The 15,315-nt window shown below is 41.6% G+C and overlaps 1 protein-coding gene across 2 annotated transcripts in view; it reads right to left on the bottom strand.

The window, feature by feature from the left end:
• GRIP1 (glutamate receptor interacting protein 1) overlaps nt 1-15,315 on the bottom strand; it is a 257,088-nt gene that overhangs the window by 59,355 nt on the left and 182,418 nt on the right. For both annotated transcript variants that reach the window (XM_036251411.1, XM_036251412.1), the window contains exon 14: nt 9,859-9,939. In XM_036251411.1, coding sequence (XP_036107304.1) covers nt 9,859-9,939 — 81 coding nt within the window. The remainder of the gene's footprint in view (nt 1-9,858; nt 9,940-15,315) is intronic.

Raw genomic sequence — 15,315 nt, 5'->3', positions numbered from 1 at the left:
AAACCGGCCAGGGCACATTGTATATTTTTCATGCTGCCCATAGTATACATTCCTGATCCTCACAAGGAAACCACTTACTATATTGTTATTATTATTTTTTAATCCTCACCCGAGGATATGCTTATTGATTTGAAAGTGAGAGAGAGAGACAGAGATTGATGTGAGAGAGAACATTGACTGGTTGCTCTTCGCACGCACCACACCAGCCAGGGCTTACTATATTATTTTTAAAATTTTATTTTTTATTTATATAAAAATTGTACATGCATACAACCTAAAGAGGTAAGAGTTCTACAGGAGCAGCCCTTATATTTCGCTTATCCAGATGCAACTTTTGGCGGTTTCTATGTTGCTAAATACCACGATTACTACTTATTTTTCAGTGTGAGTTATTTACTTTCTATTATGAAAAATGAGGAGTTAGTTTTCTTCCACCTCTATACCATCACCATATTCATGTATGCTTCTTGTTCTCTTCACCCCATTTTGCCAATACTGTTTTGTCTTATTTTGTGAGATCAATATTTGTTATTTATTTTATTGTATTTATTTTTTTTAAATTTTAGAATGACTATGTAAACAGTATTTGCAGATGAGTCATGTAGCCCATTATGATTTATTGCGCTCTCTCTCTCTTTTTAAATATATATATATTTTTATTGTCTTATTGTATTACAGATGTCCCCTTTTTTCTCCATTGATCCCCCCTCCTTCCCACTCCCCCACCCCCACCCCCCGATTTCTTGCCTTTTCTGCAGGATACATTTTCCCTGTAGCCTGTTGTCTTGATGCCATTGTTTGCTTAGTTTTCTTGTGTTTATCATGAATTCAAGTCCTCAGATTTCCTAGGCTATGTCAATCTCTCTTAATATGTTAAATCATATCAGACATTCTATCAGGTTTGCAATCTGTCTGGACTGTTTGCTTTCTGGAGTTGCTATACAGATCTTGGTAACTTCCTTCCCATAGAGAGCACAGACCCTGGGAAGCCAGAGGTTTTCTTCACTTCTGTTAAATTAATTGAACAAGGGGGCCATTAGATTGAGGTAGCTCTAATGCCATGATAGCCTATGGAAGCAAAGCCAAATCTAAGTCTGATAAGGCCTCAAGGTTATGAAATCAACACAGTAAGGACAACCAATTAGAACCAAATAACCTTCCTCTTGCTCCTGTGGGCTGAGCTGTACCTAACCACTTCCGGTTTGATGATGCTCAGTTAGAATCTATTTTTGCTCAATTAAACTCTTTAAAAATGTAATATGACTCAGTTTATGTTTTTTTTTATTTCTTATTTTTATTTTTTTAATTAATTTATTTTTGTTACAGATGTTTCTCCTTTTCCCCCCACTGATTCCCTCCTCCCCCTCCCTCCTCACCCTGTACCCAGCTTTGTGGTCCTTGTCCATTGTTCATGCATACATGCATATAAGTTCTGTGGTTTATCTCTCCCTCACCACCCCCTCTTCTGGAGATTGTCAATCTATACCCCACTTCCATGTCTCTGGGACTACCCCATTCCTCAGACTGTTATGTTCATTATATTCCACAAATAAGTGAGATCATATGATACTTGTCTTTCTCTGTTTGGCTTGTTTGGCTTAGGATGACACTTTCCAGGTCCCTCAATGTCGTCCAAAGGATAAGAGATCTTTCTTTCTTACAGCTGCATAGTACTCCATTGTGTATATGTAGCACAGCTTTTTAAAAAAATGTTTTTACTGATTTTTTATTTATTTATTTTTATTTTATTTTATTTTTAATCTTTATTGTTGAATGTAAAATGTATTACAAATGTTCCACATTTTTCCCCCATTGACCCCCTCCTCCCTACTCCTGCCCGCCTCCTGCCTTTTCCCACACTATTGTCTGTGTCCATTGGTTATGCATATAAGTTCTTTAGTTTATTTCCCACCTGTCCCAACCCCTTTCCCTTTGAGGTTTGTCAGTCTAGCAATGAATTTGTACTTCTTAATCCCTTCACCTTTTTCACCCATTTCCCCAAGCCCCCTCCCATCTGGCAACCAACAAAATGTTCTCTGTATCTATGAGAATGTTTCTGTTCTACCTGTTCATTTTGTTTGTAGATTTCATTGTTGATAGATATGTATTCATTGCCATTTTGTTTGTTCATATATTTTATCTTTTTCTTCAAAAGGACCCTTCATCATTTCATATAATAACGGTTTGGTGGTGATGAACTCCTTTAACTTTTTCTTGTCTGGGAAAGTCTTTATATGGCCATCAATTCTAAATGACAGCTTTGCAGGACAGAGTAATCTTGGTTGTAGGTTCTTGGTTTTCATCACTCTGAACATTTCTTGCCACTCCCTTCTGGCCTGCAAACTTTCTTTTGAGAAATCAGCTGACAGCCTAATGGGAACTCCCTTGTAGGTAACTAGCTGCCTTTCTCTTGCTGCTTTTAAGATTCTCTCTTTGTCTTGAACCTTTTGCATTTTGATGATGATGTGTCTTGGTGTGGGCCTCTTGGGGTTCATCTTGCTTGGGACTCTCTGTGCTTCCTGGACTTGTATGTCTGTTTTCTTCACCAAGTTAGGAAAGTTTTCTGACATTATTGTTTCAAACAGGTTTTCGATTTCTTGTTCTTGCTCTTCTCCTTCTGGCACCCCCAAGATGCGAATGTTGGCACATTTGAAATTGTCCCAGAGGCTCCTGACACTATCCTCATATTTTTGGATTCTTTTTTCTTTTTGCTGTTCTGATTGGGCGTTTTTTGCTTCCTTATATCCCAAATCGATGGTTTGCTTCTTGGATTTACGTACTCTACTATTGAATCTGTGTAAATTATTCTCTATTTCAGTTAATGCCTCCTTCGATTCTGACTGTGCATCCATAATTTCTGACTGGTCCTTTTTTATGCTCTTGAGGCCCTCACTAAGTTCATTGAGCATCCTTATAAGCAGTATTTTGAACTCAGCATCTGTTAGGTTGCTTATCTCCATTTCGCTTAGTTCTTTTCTTGGGGTTTTGCTCTGTTCTTTCATTTGGGACCTGTTTCTTTGTCTCCTCATTTTGGCTGCCTCCCTGTGTTTGTTTCTGAGTATTACTTAACGAGAGGTATGGGGCTAGCTGAGACCAGATGCTGCTCGTTTGAAAGAATTTAGGAAAAACCTGAAGCAGGATCCAATCCTATGGTTAAACAAGTGGCAAGAGCTTGGGTGGGCCTGAAAGTTGGGTGGGGCGGGGCGGGGCCTCAGGGAGTCACCAGGGCGGGGCTACCAGTGTGAGCCAGGTTGCTGGAGTCCCAGACCTGGCGACTGTCTGCAGCCCCAGGGAAGGGCTCACCAAAGGAACAAAGGCCTCCGACAGCACGTTTGTCCCAGAGAAAGCCCCCTCTGCAACCCTCGTTCCAGTGCCAAACAGCTCAGTTCTTCCCTGTATGTCTCTGGTGCCCCTCGAGCTGCCTCCCCTCCGAGCTTAGAGGGAGAGAGTCTGATAAGTCTGTGCGCGGGCCCTTTAGGGAGCTGCCTGGGCTCCAGCCGCCTCAGCCTCCCTGAGCCTCAGTTCCCGCTGGTTTTTCCAGCCAGAAGTTATGGGGATTCTCTTCCTGGCACTGGAACCCTGAGCGGGGCGTCTGGTGTGGGACGGGGACCCCTCAGTCCTCAGGGAGGACCTTCCCAGCAAGGTGTCCTCCTGATTTTTATCCACCACACGTGGGTGTGGGACCAGCCCGTCCGCCGCCGCCCTCCTACCAGTCTGGATGTGGCTGCTGCTTTAATTCCGTAGTTGTAGGACTTCCATTCAGCTTGATTTCAGGCAGTTTTGAATGCTGGTTGTTCTGTAGTTTAGTTGTAACTTTGATGTGGTTGAGGGAGGACGCGATACCGTGTTTACTTACCTGCCATCTTCTGTACCACAGCTTTTTTATCCATTCGTCTACTGATGGACACTTGGGCTGTTTCCAGATCTTAGTTATTGTAAGTGGTGCTGCTATGAACATGGGGGCACATATATTCTTTCTGATTGGTGTTTCAGGCTGCTTAGGGTATATTCCTAGAAGCGGGATCACTGGGTCAAATGGAAGTTCAATTTTTAATTTTTTGAGGTAACACCATAGTGTTTTCCATAGTGGCTGCACCAGTCTGCATTCCCACCAGCAGTGCACTAGAGTCCCCTTTTCTCCACACCCTCGCCAACACTTGTTGTTTGATGATTTGTTGATGGCAGCCATTCTGACAGGTGTGAGGTGATACCTCATTGTTGTTTTAATTTGCATCTCTCTGATGATTAGTGATGTTGAGCATTTCTTCATATGTCTTTTAGCCATTTGTATGTCCTTTTTGGAGAGGTGTCTATTTAGTTCCTCTGCCCATTTTTAAATTGGGTTCTTTGTCTTCCTTTTGTTGAGCTGTATGAGCACTCTAAATATATTGGAAATGAACCCCTTATCTGATATATCAATTATGCTCTCCAATACAGTGGGTTGCCTTTCCATTTTGATGATTGTATCTTTTGCAGTGCAGAAGCTTTTGAGTTTGATGTAGTCCCATGTGTTCATTTTTCTCCTTTGTTTCTGTTGCCTTAGGGGATGTAGCAATGAAAATTCTGCTGCGTATGATGTTTGAAATTCATGCGTAGCAGAATTTCAGTTTATGTTTTAACACTGCTTTCTTACATCCCGGAAACCCATGTAGCTTTAATTCACCTCTCCCCTTTATTGGCTTTACTTTCTCTTGGTGGCTCATATTCTCTGGTAGCTTCCTGAGGAAGAGTGTAGGAGAGGACAGTTTTTGAGATCTGACAGCTAAAAATGTCTTTGTTTGCTTTCACATGTGATTGACAGTTTTGCTACATGAAGAAATCTGGGCTGGAAATCCTTCAGAATTTTGAAGAGATTTTTCCATTGCTTTCTTTTTTATTTTTATTTATTTTATTTTATTTTGGGTTATGATACTTTTATTTTTTGAACTCTTTTGACTTAAAATAATTTTTATTTTTCAATTACATTTAACAAATAATATATTAATTTCAGGTATACGACTCAGTGATCAGATATTACATAACCTACTAAGCAAGCACTCTGATAAATCCAGCACCCATCTGACACCATACATAGTTATGACAACACTACTGACTATATTCCCTATGCTGTACTCTACATCCCGGTGACTATTCTATCGATTTGCTCTTCCCAATCCCTTTACCTTTTCACCCATGTTCCCCAACCCTCTTCCCATCCAGCAACCATCAAAATGTTCTCTGTATCTATTAATATGTTTCTGTTCTGGTTGTTTGTTTATTTATTTTTAGATCATTTTGTCTGGCTTCAGTGTTGCTACCCCAGCTTTTGTTTGTTTGTTTCCATTTCCATGAAACAGCTTTCCCATCCTTTTACTTTCAGCCTGTGTGTGAAATGAGTCTCTGTAGACAGCATATGTAAGGGGCTGGTTATCCATTCAGCCTCCACATGTCTTTTGATTGGAACATTTAATCCATCTGCATTTAAAGCAATTGTTTATAGATATGTATTTATTGGCATTTTATTATTTATTATTTTGATCCTTTTTTCTTCTTCTTAAAGAAGACCCTTTAACATTTCTTGTAATATTGGTTTGGTGGTGATAAACTCATCTTGTTTTTTCTTGTCTGAGAAGCTCTTTATCTGTCCTTTGATTCTAAATGATTATTTTGTTGGGTAGGAAGACTTTGTTCTTACACACACTCTGGTCACAACTAAAAAGGATAGTCAACAAATTAACTGCACTCACAAAATGCTGTCTTTTGTTTTTCTAATACAGGATCTGAGAAGGTTCATCAACCAGATAGAGATGAGAATAAGTGGTAATGTGACAGCAAAGCCAATGTTAAGTCAGACAGATGAGTTTGAATCTCTATTTAGTTTTTATAGCTCTGGGTCTTTGGGAAGGTTGTCCAGCTGAGCCTTCCTTTCCTCTCTGTAAATGGGCATAGATGTCAGATGGCTACTTTGAGGATTAAATGGAAAGATACATAAATTGCTTAGAGCCAGGTTTGGAATAAAGTAGATACAAATTTGTCTAATAAAACCAAAGCAGAAAACATCAATGTCAAAAGTACTTTATGGACAACTGCACATGGCAACCAGGACTCTCTGACGTGAAAGGCAGGTGGGCTGCACTCTCTGGCTGCTGATTGGGTGAGGTGTCAGAACTTTCAGATGCTACTTCCAGTCCCAAACTACATCCTTCTGCTAGGTCGTTCCACTTTATTTGGTATGATAAATTACTCCATATTATAGCCATAACATCAATAAAAGTAATGCCTGATGCTAATGTGCTATGAATGTCTCATCAAGAACTTAAGAAAATTAGTCTAAAACTGCTCACTACATCCAAATTCAGAGGGACTCATTTCTCAGTCAATTAGGTGTGAAGAGTTAGCCTGAAGCCAACTGCAAAAGGCTCTGATGGTATCACTCAGAGATGGAGGCCTGTTTCTTACCACTCAGAATTTTCATGACAAAAGAGGAGTTTGTATAAAGATGGTGAGGAACATCAGTGGACCCTTGCAGTACCTTGGACCTTGGTTGCACTAACAGTACTTGTGTATGCTTTAGCATAATTTCAGTGGGCACTGAAGTTGGTGGGGTAGAGCTTTGATTTAAAATAAACAATGATCATCATAATGACTAACATTTGTTAGCGTTATAGTTATATATATAAATATAAAGATAAATACATGTATATATATAGTTACATAGGGTGTTTCAGGCACTTTACATATACTAACTCTTTTAATTTCCTCGACCATGCTACAAAGAAGGTAACAAGTATGCCATTTTATAGACAAGGAAACTCGGTAGAGAGAGATTCAGAAAGTCAGGGAGTGGGGCAGTCTGGGCTCTGAGTCCTTGCTCTTAGTCATTTTCCAAGTCAATGCTTCTTTCGTTCACACAATAGCATCTGCACAAACATCTATGTTCATCATCTTCTTCAGAGGCTCATTTCCCAGAGTGCACAGTGGTGAGCAGAAGATTGTTTATATTAGACTCCTCGTTCATTCACTCAACAAATACGAAATGAATGAGCACCTTGTATGTGCCGGGAGCTGTGGTAGGCCTCAGGAGCTCGCTATTTCATAACAAGGAAAATGGATTCTAGCTTTTTTTTTTCTGTTAGTAAATTCTGTTTTCTCAACTGGCAAAATGTGAGCATTTTCTGGAAGGAGACACAAACTCAGGATGGTGATGATCAGTTGTGTAAACGGAGCTGTAGCTCTAGGCTGACAAGCATGTTTGACAAGCTATGTATCATCTCTCCATCCAGGGACAACATCACACTGAAGTTTTCATGGATAAAGTTAGCGTATGGCCGGCCAAGAGTCAGGCCATTCTTGTGTGGGGTGGTTTGAGGTAGTTTCCGTCATTGGCATTAAAATCAGTTTTAGAAGTAATACTTAGTGCATATGTGACATCATCATGTAGCATAATTTGAAACAGTTATTCATGTGAATAAAATATTTTGTAGTAGTGTATGCATGACCACATCTTAAATAAACCGAACATATAAATATCAAATTTTTAGAAAAGGATTATGTCAGGATTGATTTTTTAATGAATACTCTCCTTTATAGTTAAATTATATTTCCTGTAAATCAATTTTAAGAATAAATCTATTGTGTAAAAACACAACAAAGACCTTCTTCCTATTTACAGTTTGAGAGTAAATTAACTGTGTGGCAACATGTGTAGCCATAGAAAATTCTGAGGAGATGTCTTCAGTACACGCACTAGCAGTACACATCTCTAAGGCAGATGGTGTGTTCTCCAAATCTCAGCACTGGGCCTGCGCACGGTGGGCATGCATACTGCGTTTATTTAATGAAGACAGAAGGGAAGAATAGAGTGGACGGCAGGGCCTCTGTGTGCAGCCCGCAGGTTATGCACTGGACAGCTCTAAGACGGGCCACTTTCATAGCCAATTCTAATGAAATGAACAGAATGAAATAAATAGGATAAATGAGAGCAGCCTTCAAGTCACATGGAGGTTGCAGGAAGCTCCAAATATTTTTATTTTATTTTATTTAGGTATTGATTTTAGAGAGAGGGGGCAAGGAAAAGAGAGAGAGAGAGAGAGAGAGATAGAGAGAGAGAGAGAGAAAGCGCATGCGCGCAGAACAGTAATTTGTTGTTCCACTTATTTATGCATTCATTGGTTGATTCTTGTACGTGCCCTGACTGGGATCAAACCCAGAACCTTGGCATACCAGGACACCACTCTAACCAACTGAGCTATCCGGCCAGGACTCTATTTTTAGAATAGCAAGTTCTGATGAGCTCTCTCTTAATTTCAGTAACCACAGCTGTTGACAGAATAATGGCATACCACCTTTTCTTTATAATGAACAAACTGAGAGGTTAATTGACCCAATTAATGGCATAAATGAACTTCAGCAGCACCTAGAATAGGTTTGGAGTTTCTGAAATCCCATCTCGTCTTTCTGCTTGCTGAACGGACAGGAGAGATGCCGTGGTCCTACTTTCCCTCCAGTGAGCCACACTGGCCTGGGGGGGGGTGGGGGTGTACAGGTTCTCTCTCATGGGTATGGCTTCTCGTTCTTAACATTGATTTTGTATGGTAGTTTCACTGGTTTTTAGTGTTGTACTAGTATGTGTGATTTATTAGTTATAATTTCATTTTCAGTGTTAAATGTATGTAGTCAATGCTGAATTGGACAGCCCCAGTTTCATTCTGCCCAACTGAGATGTCTTTATTTTTGCTGTAACCACGGACATAAATGCTACGCAACAGGATGTAGTGAGGCACTTTTATGGAGACTTGTCACTGTTTCTGGTCACAAGCATCGTCTCTGTCTTCTTTGATCTTTATTCCTTAATCATTTGCTTAATGTTCTGGGGGGCATTTATGGATAAACTTAGTTTATGGATAGTAAAAGCACAAAAACCTCAATTTCCATTCTATAAAACTCCATTGGGGCTGAAATTTTCAAAGTTATTTTACCAAAGCAGTTAGAAATCTACAACCAGACGAAAGCAAGGAATGAAAGCATTTTTATGTTTTACTTTTCTTTTTGGTTTGGTTGTCCAGACACCGTGTACCATGGAGGGATTCAGGAAGTTACTAAGGCAAAGCTCTGGTTGGAGTCTTGCAAAATTTTAGATGCACAGTGGCCAGATGGGAAATGGTTTTAAAAGTAAATAAATGTAACTTTTGTTAGTTAACTAGGTAATTGTGAAAACCTAATCCAGTATATGTTGAAATGTAGGGAACCTATATACATTTATATGCTCACCTAATTATTCATGGAGGGTGGTGAGAGACATTTAATGAGCACTTACTTATTACTTGCCAGGGACTATACTAGGCATATAAATATGTTATTTTATTTAATATAACCCTATACTTTGTAGATATCATTTCCATCTTACAGATGAAGGAACGTAAGCTTAGAGAGCATTGAGTACCTTGCCCTGTTTGTATGGTCTCTAAGTTTTGGAGGTGTGATTGGCCCCACAATTTTTTCTTTTTTTTTATCCTCACCCGAAGACATTTTTGCATTTATCTTCAGATAGAGCGAGAGGGAGAGGAGAGAAAGAGAGAGAGAGAGAGACATCGATGTGAGAGAGACACATCGAGTGGTCGCCACCAACCAGGGCCGGGGACAAACTGCAACCGAGGTACGTGACCGTAGCAGCAACCGAACATGGGTCTCTCTGGTCTGCAGGCCAACGCTCCAACCGCTGAGCCAAACCAGCCAGGGCTGGCGCCACATTTTTGTGTCATTACATAGAAATCTGTCAGCGACACTTAAAGCATCTGCCACACCTGTGAACCATTCGACAAGACAATTTTCTAACGCATTTTTAAATGCCACATTTGAAAAGAAATCACTTCTACTTACAACTTATGGTTATTCCAAGTTCCACATTGTGCTTTTTGGGGAGCTTTACGTGAAATGTTCCACTGCTTGGGATGACAGACTCTGTAATTTCAAAACAAAAAAAGAGTGTGTTCAGAGAAGGTCGGGAAGAATGGAGCATCAATCAATGAAAACGCACCAGGGAAACCTGTGTCACAATCATCTGGAGTTAAAGCTGTAGAACTGTCGTAAGGTGAATGTCTGCAAAATCCTGGTAAACCACGTTCCGCTGAAGCATACGTGTCCTATTCACGGCAACTGTGCGCAATTCTCGGCAGTGGTCAAGCTCACTATTTCTTAAGTGTCATTCAGGGAACATGGGCATCAGATTGACCTGGGATGCAAGTTAAACATCCTGATGTCTGAACCATCCCAGGTCTATAGAGTCAGAATCTCTGAAGACAAAGCCCAGAAATCTGCACTTTAAACATATTCTTCAGGTGATTCTTAGGCATAATAAAGTTCAAGAACCACAGGCCTGGGTATATTCTCCCCCCACCCCGCCCCAACCGTATTTGCCCAGAGGATACTATTCAGCACTTTGTTTTTTTCAACCCTTGATGGAAGGTACTAGGGGGCATAAATTTTAGGTAAGATTTCAATTTGCTGTGATGCTTGTTGATTTAGGAGGGAGGTGCCTTGATTTGTAGTGTGAACGGTGAAAAGTACATTTAAAAAGCTAGAAGCAGGAGTGTTATTCGAAACTTTTCACAACCAGAATGGGGCTGCCCATGACCGTCAGACCGGATGCTGACCACAGCTGGGAGCCCAGGAGGCCCCACGCGCACCACGGACGACCCGTTGGTTTCTGGACCTTGGGAGCTCCGGAGGTCCCAGAGAGGAGCAGGAGCAGAGGTGACAGAGGAACAGGGTGAAGCTGGGCTCAGACACTGGCCAACCAGTACAGAAGGAAGATAAATGGTAGTAACATAGACCCACATGCCTGTCTGGGTGAATCTCAGCCTTGGATGGAGCTGAGTTGGTTTTACCAGGGACTGACTAGTGTTTCAGAAAGAAAGGAATTGCTACATACTCTTTCATATACTCTTCTTAAAATTCCGTTAACAGTCTGGGAGACCTTCATAAGGTTAAAATGGCAATATCCTTGGAAGAGATAATGTCTATTTGCCCCAAACTGCTAATGACGATAATCATGTCTTGAAGGTTTGGGGACAGGGTGGCAAGAAGCAAGGGGAACATTAGGACTGAGGGCGGACTGTGGGTGGCTGAGCCAAGCGGCTTCCCCTGCTTGAGTTTGCTCAAGGCCAGCCTCTCCCAACCTGCCCACAAAGAATTAAGGACAGTGGTTGTGAGGTGAGACTACTGGGCCTCAGGCCTGGGTCCAGTGTTAACCCTCTGAGTCCCTGCAAAGCAGGCTGGGAGCTGGGATGGCCTCATGGAAAGAGCTGGGATACTCCCTTCCTTGCTCTGCCTTGACTTGCTCCTCTGACCTTCGTGTCCCCCACGAGGAGTTCAGGCAGCAAACCTCTCACGAGACCTGAATCTGACCTTCCAGCTCAGGAGCTTTGCCATTGACTAAACTGGCAGACACAGTAAACCTCTGGTTTTGCTGGGCCCTCCGCCTGTAACGCCGCCTAGAAAAGATTCCCAAGACCCCTAGAACCCCACCTGTCAAACAGGAGTCCAGTTCTCACTCCCAGGGTAGGGAGGGAATCTGTTACCTTCTCCAACTTCCTCCTAGGCTTCTTTTTCTTTCCTTTTATCCTCACCTGAGGATATGTTTATTGATTTTATAAAGAGAGGAAGAGAGAGAGAGAGAGATAGAAAGAGAGAGACACACACATCGAACATCGGTCAGTTGCCTCCCATACGCACTCCGACCGGGAATCAAACTTGAAATCTTTTGGTGTATGGGATGATACTCCAACCAACTAAGCCACTCAGCTAGGGTCTTCCATTCTTCTTAACTCCCCAGTCCTGTCTGGTGTGGCTGAGTGAGGGTCACAGACTGTGAGGTGACACCCTTGCCTTCGCTGTTATCCTCAACTAACACTGATGTGCCAGGAAGGACCCTTATTTGTTTGTTTGTTTGTTGTTTATTTATGTATTTATTTAGAATTTGCACCCTCCCCATTTCCCAATAGGACTTGAGTTATATAATTATTTCTATCCCCAGCAGATTTTCCGAGGCTGGCTCCTTTTGATACACTGGGGCAGGACAAGAAAAATGAGGCAGGTAACAAACACGTAGGTGAGCTGTACTTCCTTCAGGTGCATCAAGCACCATAAATCTTTACTTCCAAAATCCTTTTCAAGTCCATGCCTTCCCTCCCTCTCTTTCCTGAGTCCTCTCCATTCCCTGGTCCAGTAAGGGAAGGCTAATGGCCAGCTTCTTCCCACCCCTAATGTGACAGTTTAGGAATTGCACTGATTATTCAAAGTGATGAAAAGCAAGGACCTACAACCAAGATTACTCTATCCTGCAAAGCTGTCATTTAGAATCGATGGACCCATAAAGAGCTTCCCAGACAAGAGAAAGCTAAAGGAGTTCATCACCACCAAACCAGTATTATATGAAACACTGAAGAGTTTTCTTGAAGAAGATAAAAAAATATGAACAATAAAATGGCAATAAATACATATCTATCAATAATTGAATCTACTACAAACAAAATGAACAAGCAGAACAGAAACAGATTTATAGATACAGAGAACTTTTTGTTGGTTGTTAGACTGATGAGCTTCAGAGGGAAGAGATAAAGCAAAGAACTTATATTCATATAACATAACCCGTGGACACAGACAATGCTGTGGGGAAGGCGGGAGGGGGGTGGGAGTGGGGAGGAGGGGGTCAATGGGAAAAAAAGGGGGAACATCTGTAATACTTTCAACAATAAAAATTTAAAAAAAAGAATTTGCACTGAGCATGCAGACTGGGGGCAGAGAGGCTTTTGGAAGTGGCCACATTCCCCCCAATAGCCAGAGTACAGACAGAAGGGGGAAAGAAACAGGTGCAGACAAGGAGAGAGCGTGAGGTCCTAGAGAGGGCCTGCACGCAGCCTGGCAGTGTCTGGTTCCAGCACTTCCTGCGGCCGCCTACTCAAGGGCCTTGAGACACGTGTGTGCTTCCAGCAACTGCCTCTTTTCCACCTAAACCAGCTCGAGTGCATTTCTGTTGCTTGCAACCGAAAGATCTCTGATGAGTACATCAATCAAGAACAGGAAAGGGGATGGAGCCAAACAGAAAGGCCCCCGCACAAGTGTTCATGCGTGGAGCAGAAACAAATGATTTGATTACTCGGATAAAGCATGCACCTGTTCCTAAGTAAAGGCATAAGAACCTATATAGAAACTCATTTCATGTATGTTTTAGTGTGACCTGTCTTAAGGAAAAGTTCTCTGTGAAAGGGGAGGGGAGCCTACTGTGTGTGTGTATTTGTATATGTGTAAGGATGTAACTTCTTGCCCACGGTGCTGTGTTTATACAAGTGAGGGGTTTGAATCTTAAGGACTGGCAAACACTGATCTGGAATAGTTGCTATAGCAACATTTTGTTTTATAAATTTTTAATGCAGGGAACCTTGACCAAGATTAACATTGTTAATGACATGAGAGGAGATATTATCACTTCCTGGGAGCAGTAATGGATCACTTTTGACTACATAAGATTTGAAATATTTATAATGATGAACAAATACTAACAAATAAATCTCTCTGATCAAGCTGCATCCTCATTTTAATCTTTAAATGCCAACATGATTTATTTTATGTTCGGTAAATTTTTCCCCTTTATAATTACTTGGTGGTTAAAGCCAAGGCAGATTTAATTTGGGGTTTCTTAAAAAGTACTAGTAAAGTGAATAAAAAGATCTAATATTTGGAGAAACAATAGGTTTAGAGTAAGTAAACAGACTATGTTCTTAGACTCGCATGTGATTATTTTTTGCTTTCCTGGTTTTGCTTTATCTTTGTTAATGCTATAATTAAAAACACATTTGGGTAAACAAAGACTTCCTTCTTTCCAAATGGTCTCCTTTTTCTGCCTGAGGCACTCATTGTTGGCACAGTAAGATAACCACGCCTCACAAGTCATCAACCTGGACACCCTTGTGAGATCTGGAAAAACTGAGGGCTTGAAGGGGGATGAATATAAATGTTGAACTCCCACCCAGTCAGAGAAAAACACTGGGGGTACGAGTCATGCGGGTACGCAGCGTTTGACAGGGTTTTCTCTGGGATGTCTTCCCAGAACAAAGCTGTAGTTTTTCCAACAAAACAACTGCAGAGTAAAAGTAGAAACTTCAATAGTCATGATTGTAGATTGGCATTTTAAAAGACACTATTGAAAAAAGGCAAAATTATGACATAGCTTTATAAAATTATACACGGCAAAGGATGGTAATGAAAAGAATTCCATTAATGTTACTACAGTGTTGTTTGTACAGTAGCACTCACTTGATGAGATGGATTTAAACAGAAGTGTACTCACAATCAAGCTTCTTACCCACTCTCCGTGTCACCTAAAATGGTTATAAAATAGAGCTAGCTCATAGCCAAGACCCAACAATCTGGGAATTACTATCTGGGTATAATAGACTTCTAAGGAAGAATTCTGGAAATGGATGGCTTGCATCAATTAATTAGGAGTAAATCCCAGAAGGACCATGTCCAAAGATTTCCTACCAACATTCCAAGTTCTCCAACGGCACCTTGGGGGTCGAAGAGAATGACACTAGAGGAGCTAGTGGGGAAATTAGTGAGAAAACCAACCAGACTCAAGCCCAGTGATCTTCCATCTGGGCAGTGGTCCAGCAGAGTCCAGAAGGTCTAACCTGCATGGTCAAGGAGTTGTTTTAATTTTTCAAATTATTTTTCGTCAGGAGACCTCAGCTGCTGAGGAAGAAGAGCAGAGATAGTAGATGATTAGATTGAGCCAGAGACTGAGATTTCCAGAGAAAGTTCAACAGAAGGAGCACTTCGGTCACAGAGGTTCGAATTGTTGCAGGAAGAACAGGAGAATAATTATGATAACAGCATCAAAACGATCACGATCATGTTTACCCAACGCTTCCTCTGTGGCACGTCACTCTCCTCATTACTGTGTGTGCATTAGCTCACGCATCCCTACCGCCCCAATGGAGATTACTATTATTACGTCCCCAGAAAACGGAGGCCCGCGTGGTTAATGGACGGCTGGGGTTTTAGCCCAGGCAATGTGGCTCCCCAGGCCACACTCCGACCAGTGCACACCCTGCCTGCGCTTGCAAAAGTCTAGGTTGGAGGGGGACAGGAATTAATAAAGGATCAGCCTGACAGACGGGAAAGAACGGGGGTGCTTAAGTCACTGGGAGCCTGCAGGGGGAAACAGGGGCACCGCTGACGAGGGAGCTGGTGGCGAGGATATTGAGACCGCAGACGATTACAATGAGCCAGAGATGAAGACCGAGACTTCCAACAGCGGGTCACGACTGACTAGTG

The sequence above is a fragment of the Molossus molossus genome, unplaced genomic scaffold, assembly GCF_014108415.1.
Source record: "Molossus molossus isolate mMolMol1 unplaced genomic scaffold, mMolMol1.p scaffold_m16_p_10, whole genome shotgun sequence".
Lineage (NCBI taxonomy): Eukaryota > Metazoa > Chordata > Mammalia > Chiroptera > Molossidae > Molossus > Molossus molossus.
This window is presented reverse-complemented; position numbering and strand designations above follow the sequence as displayed.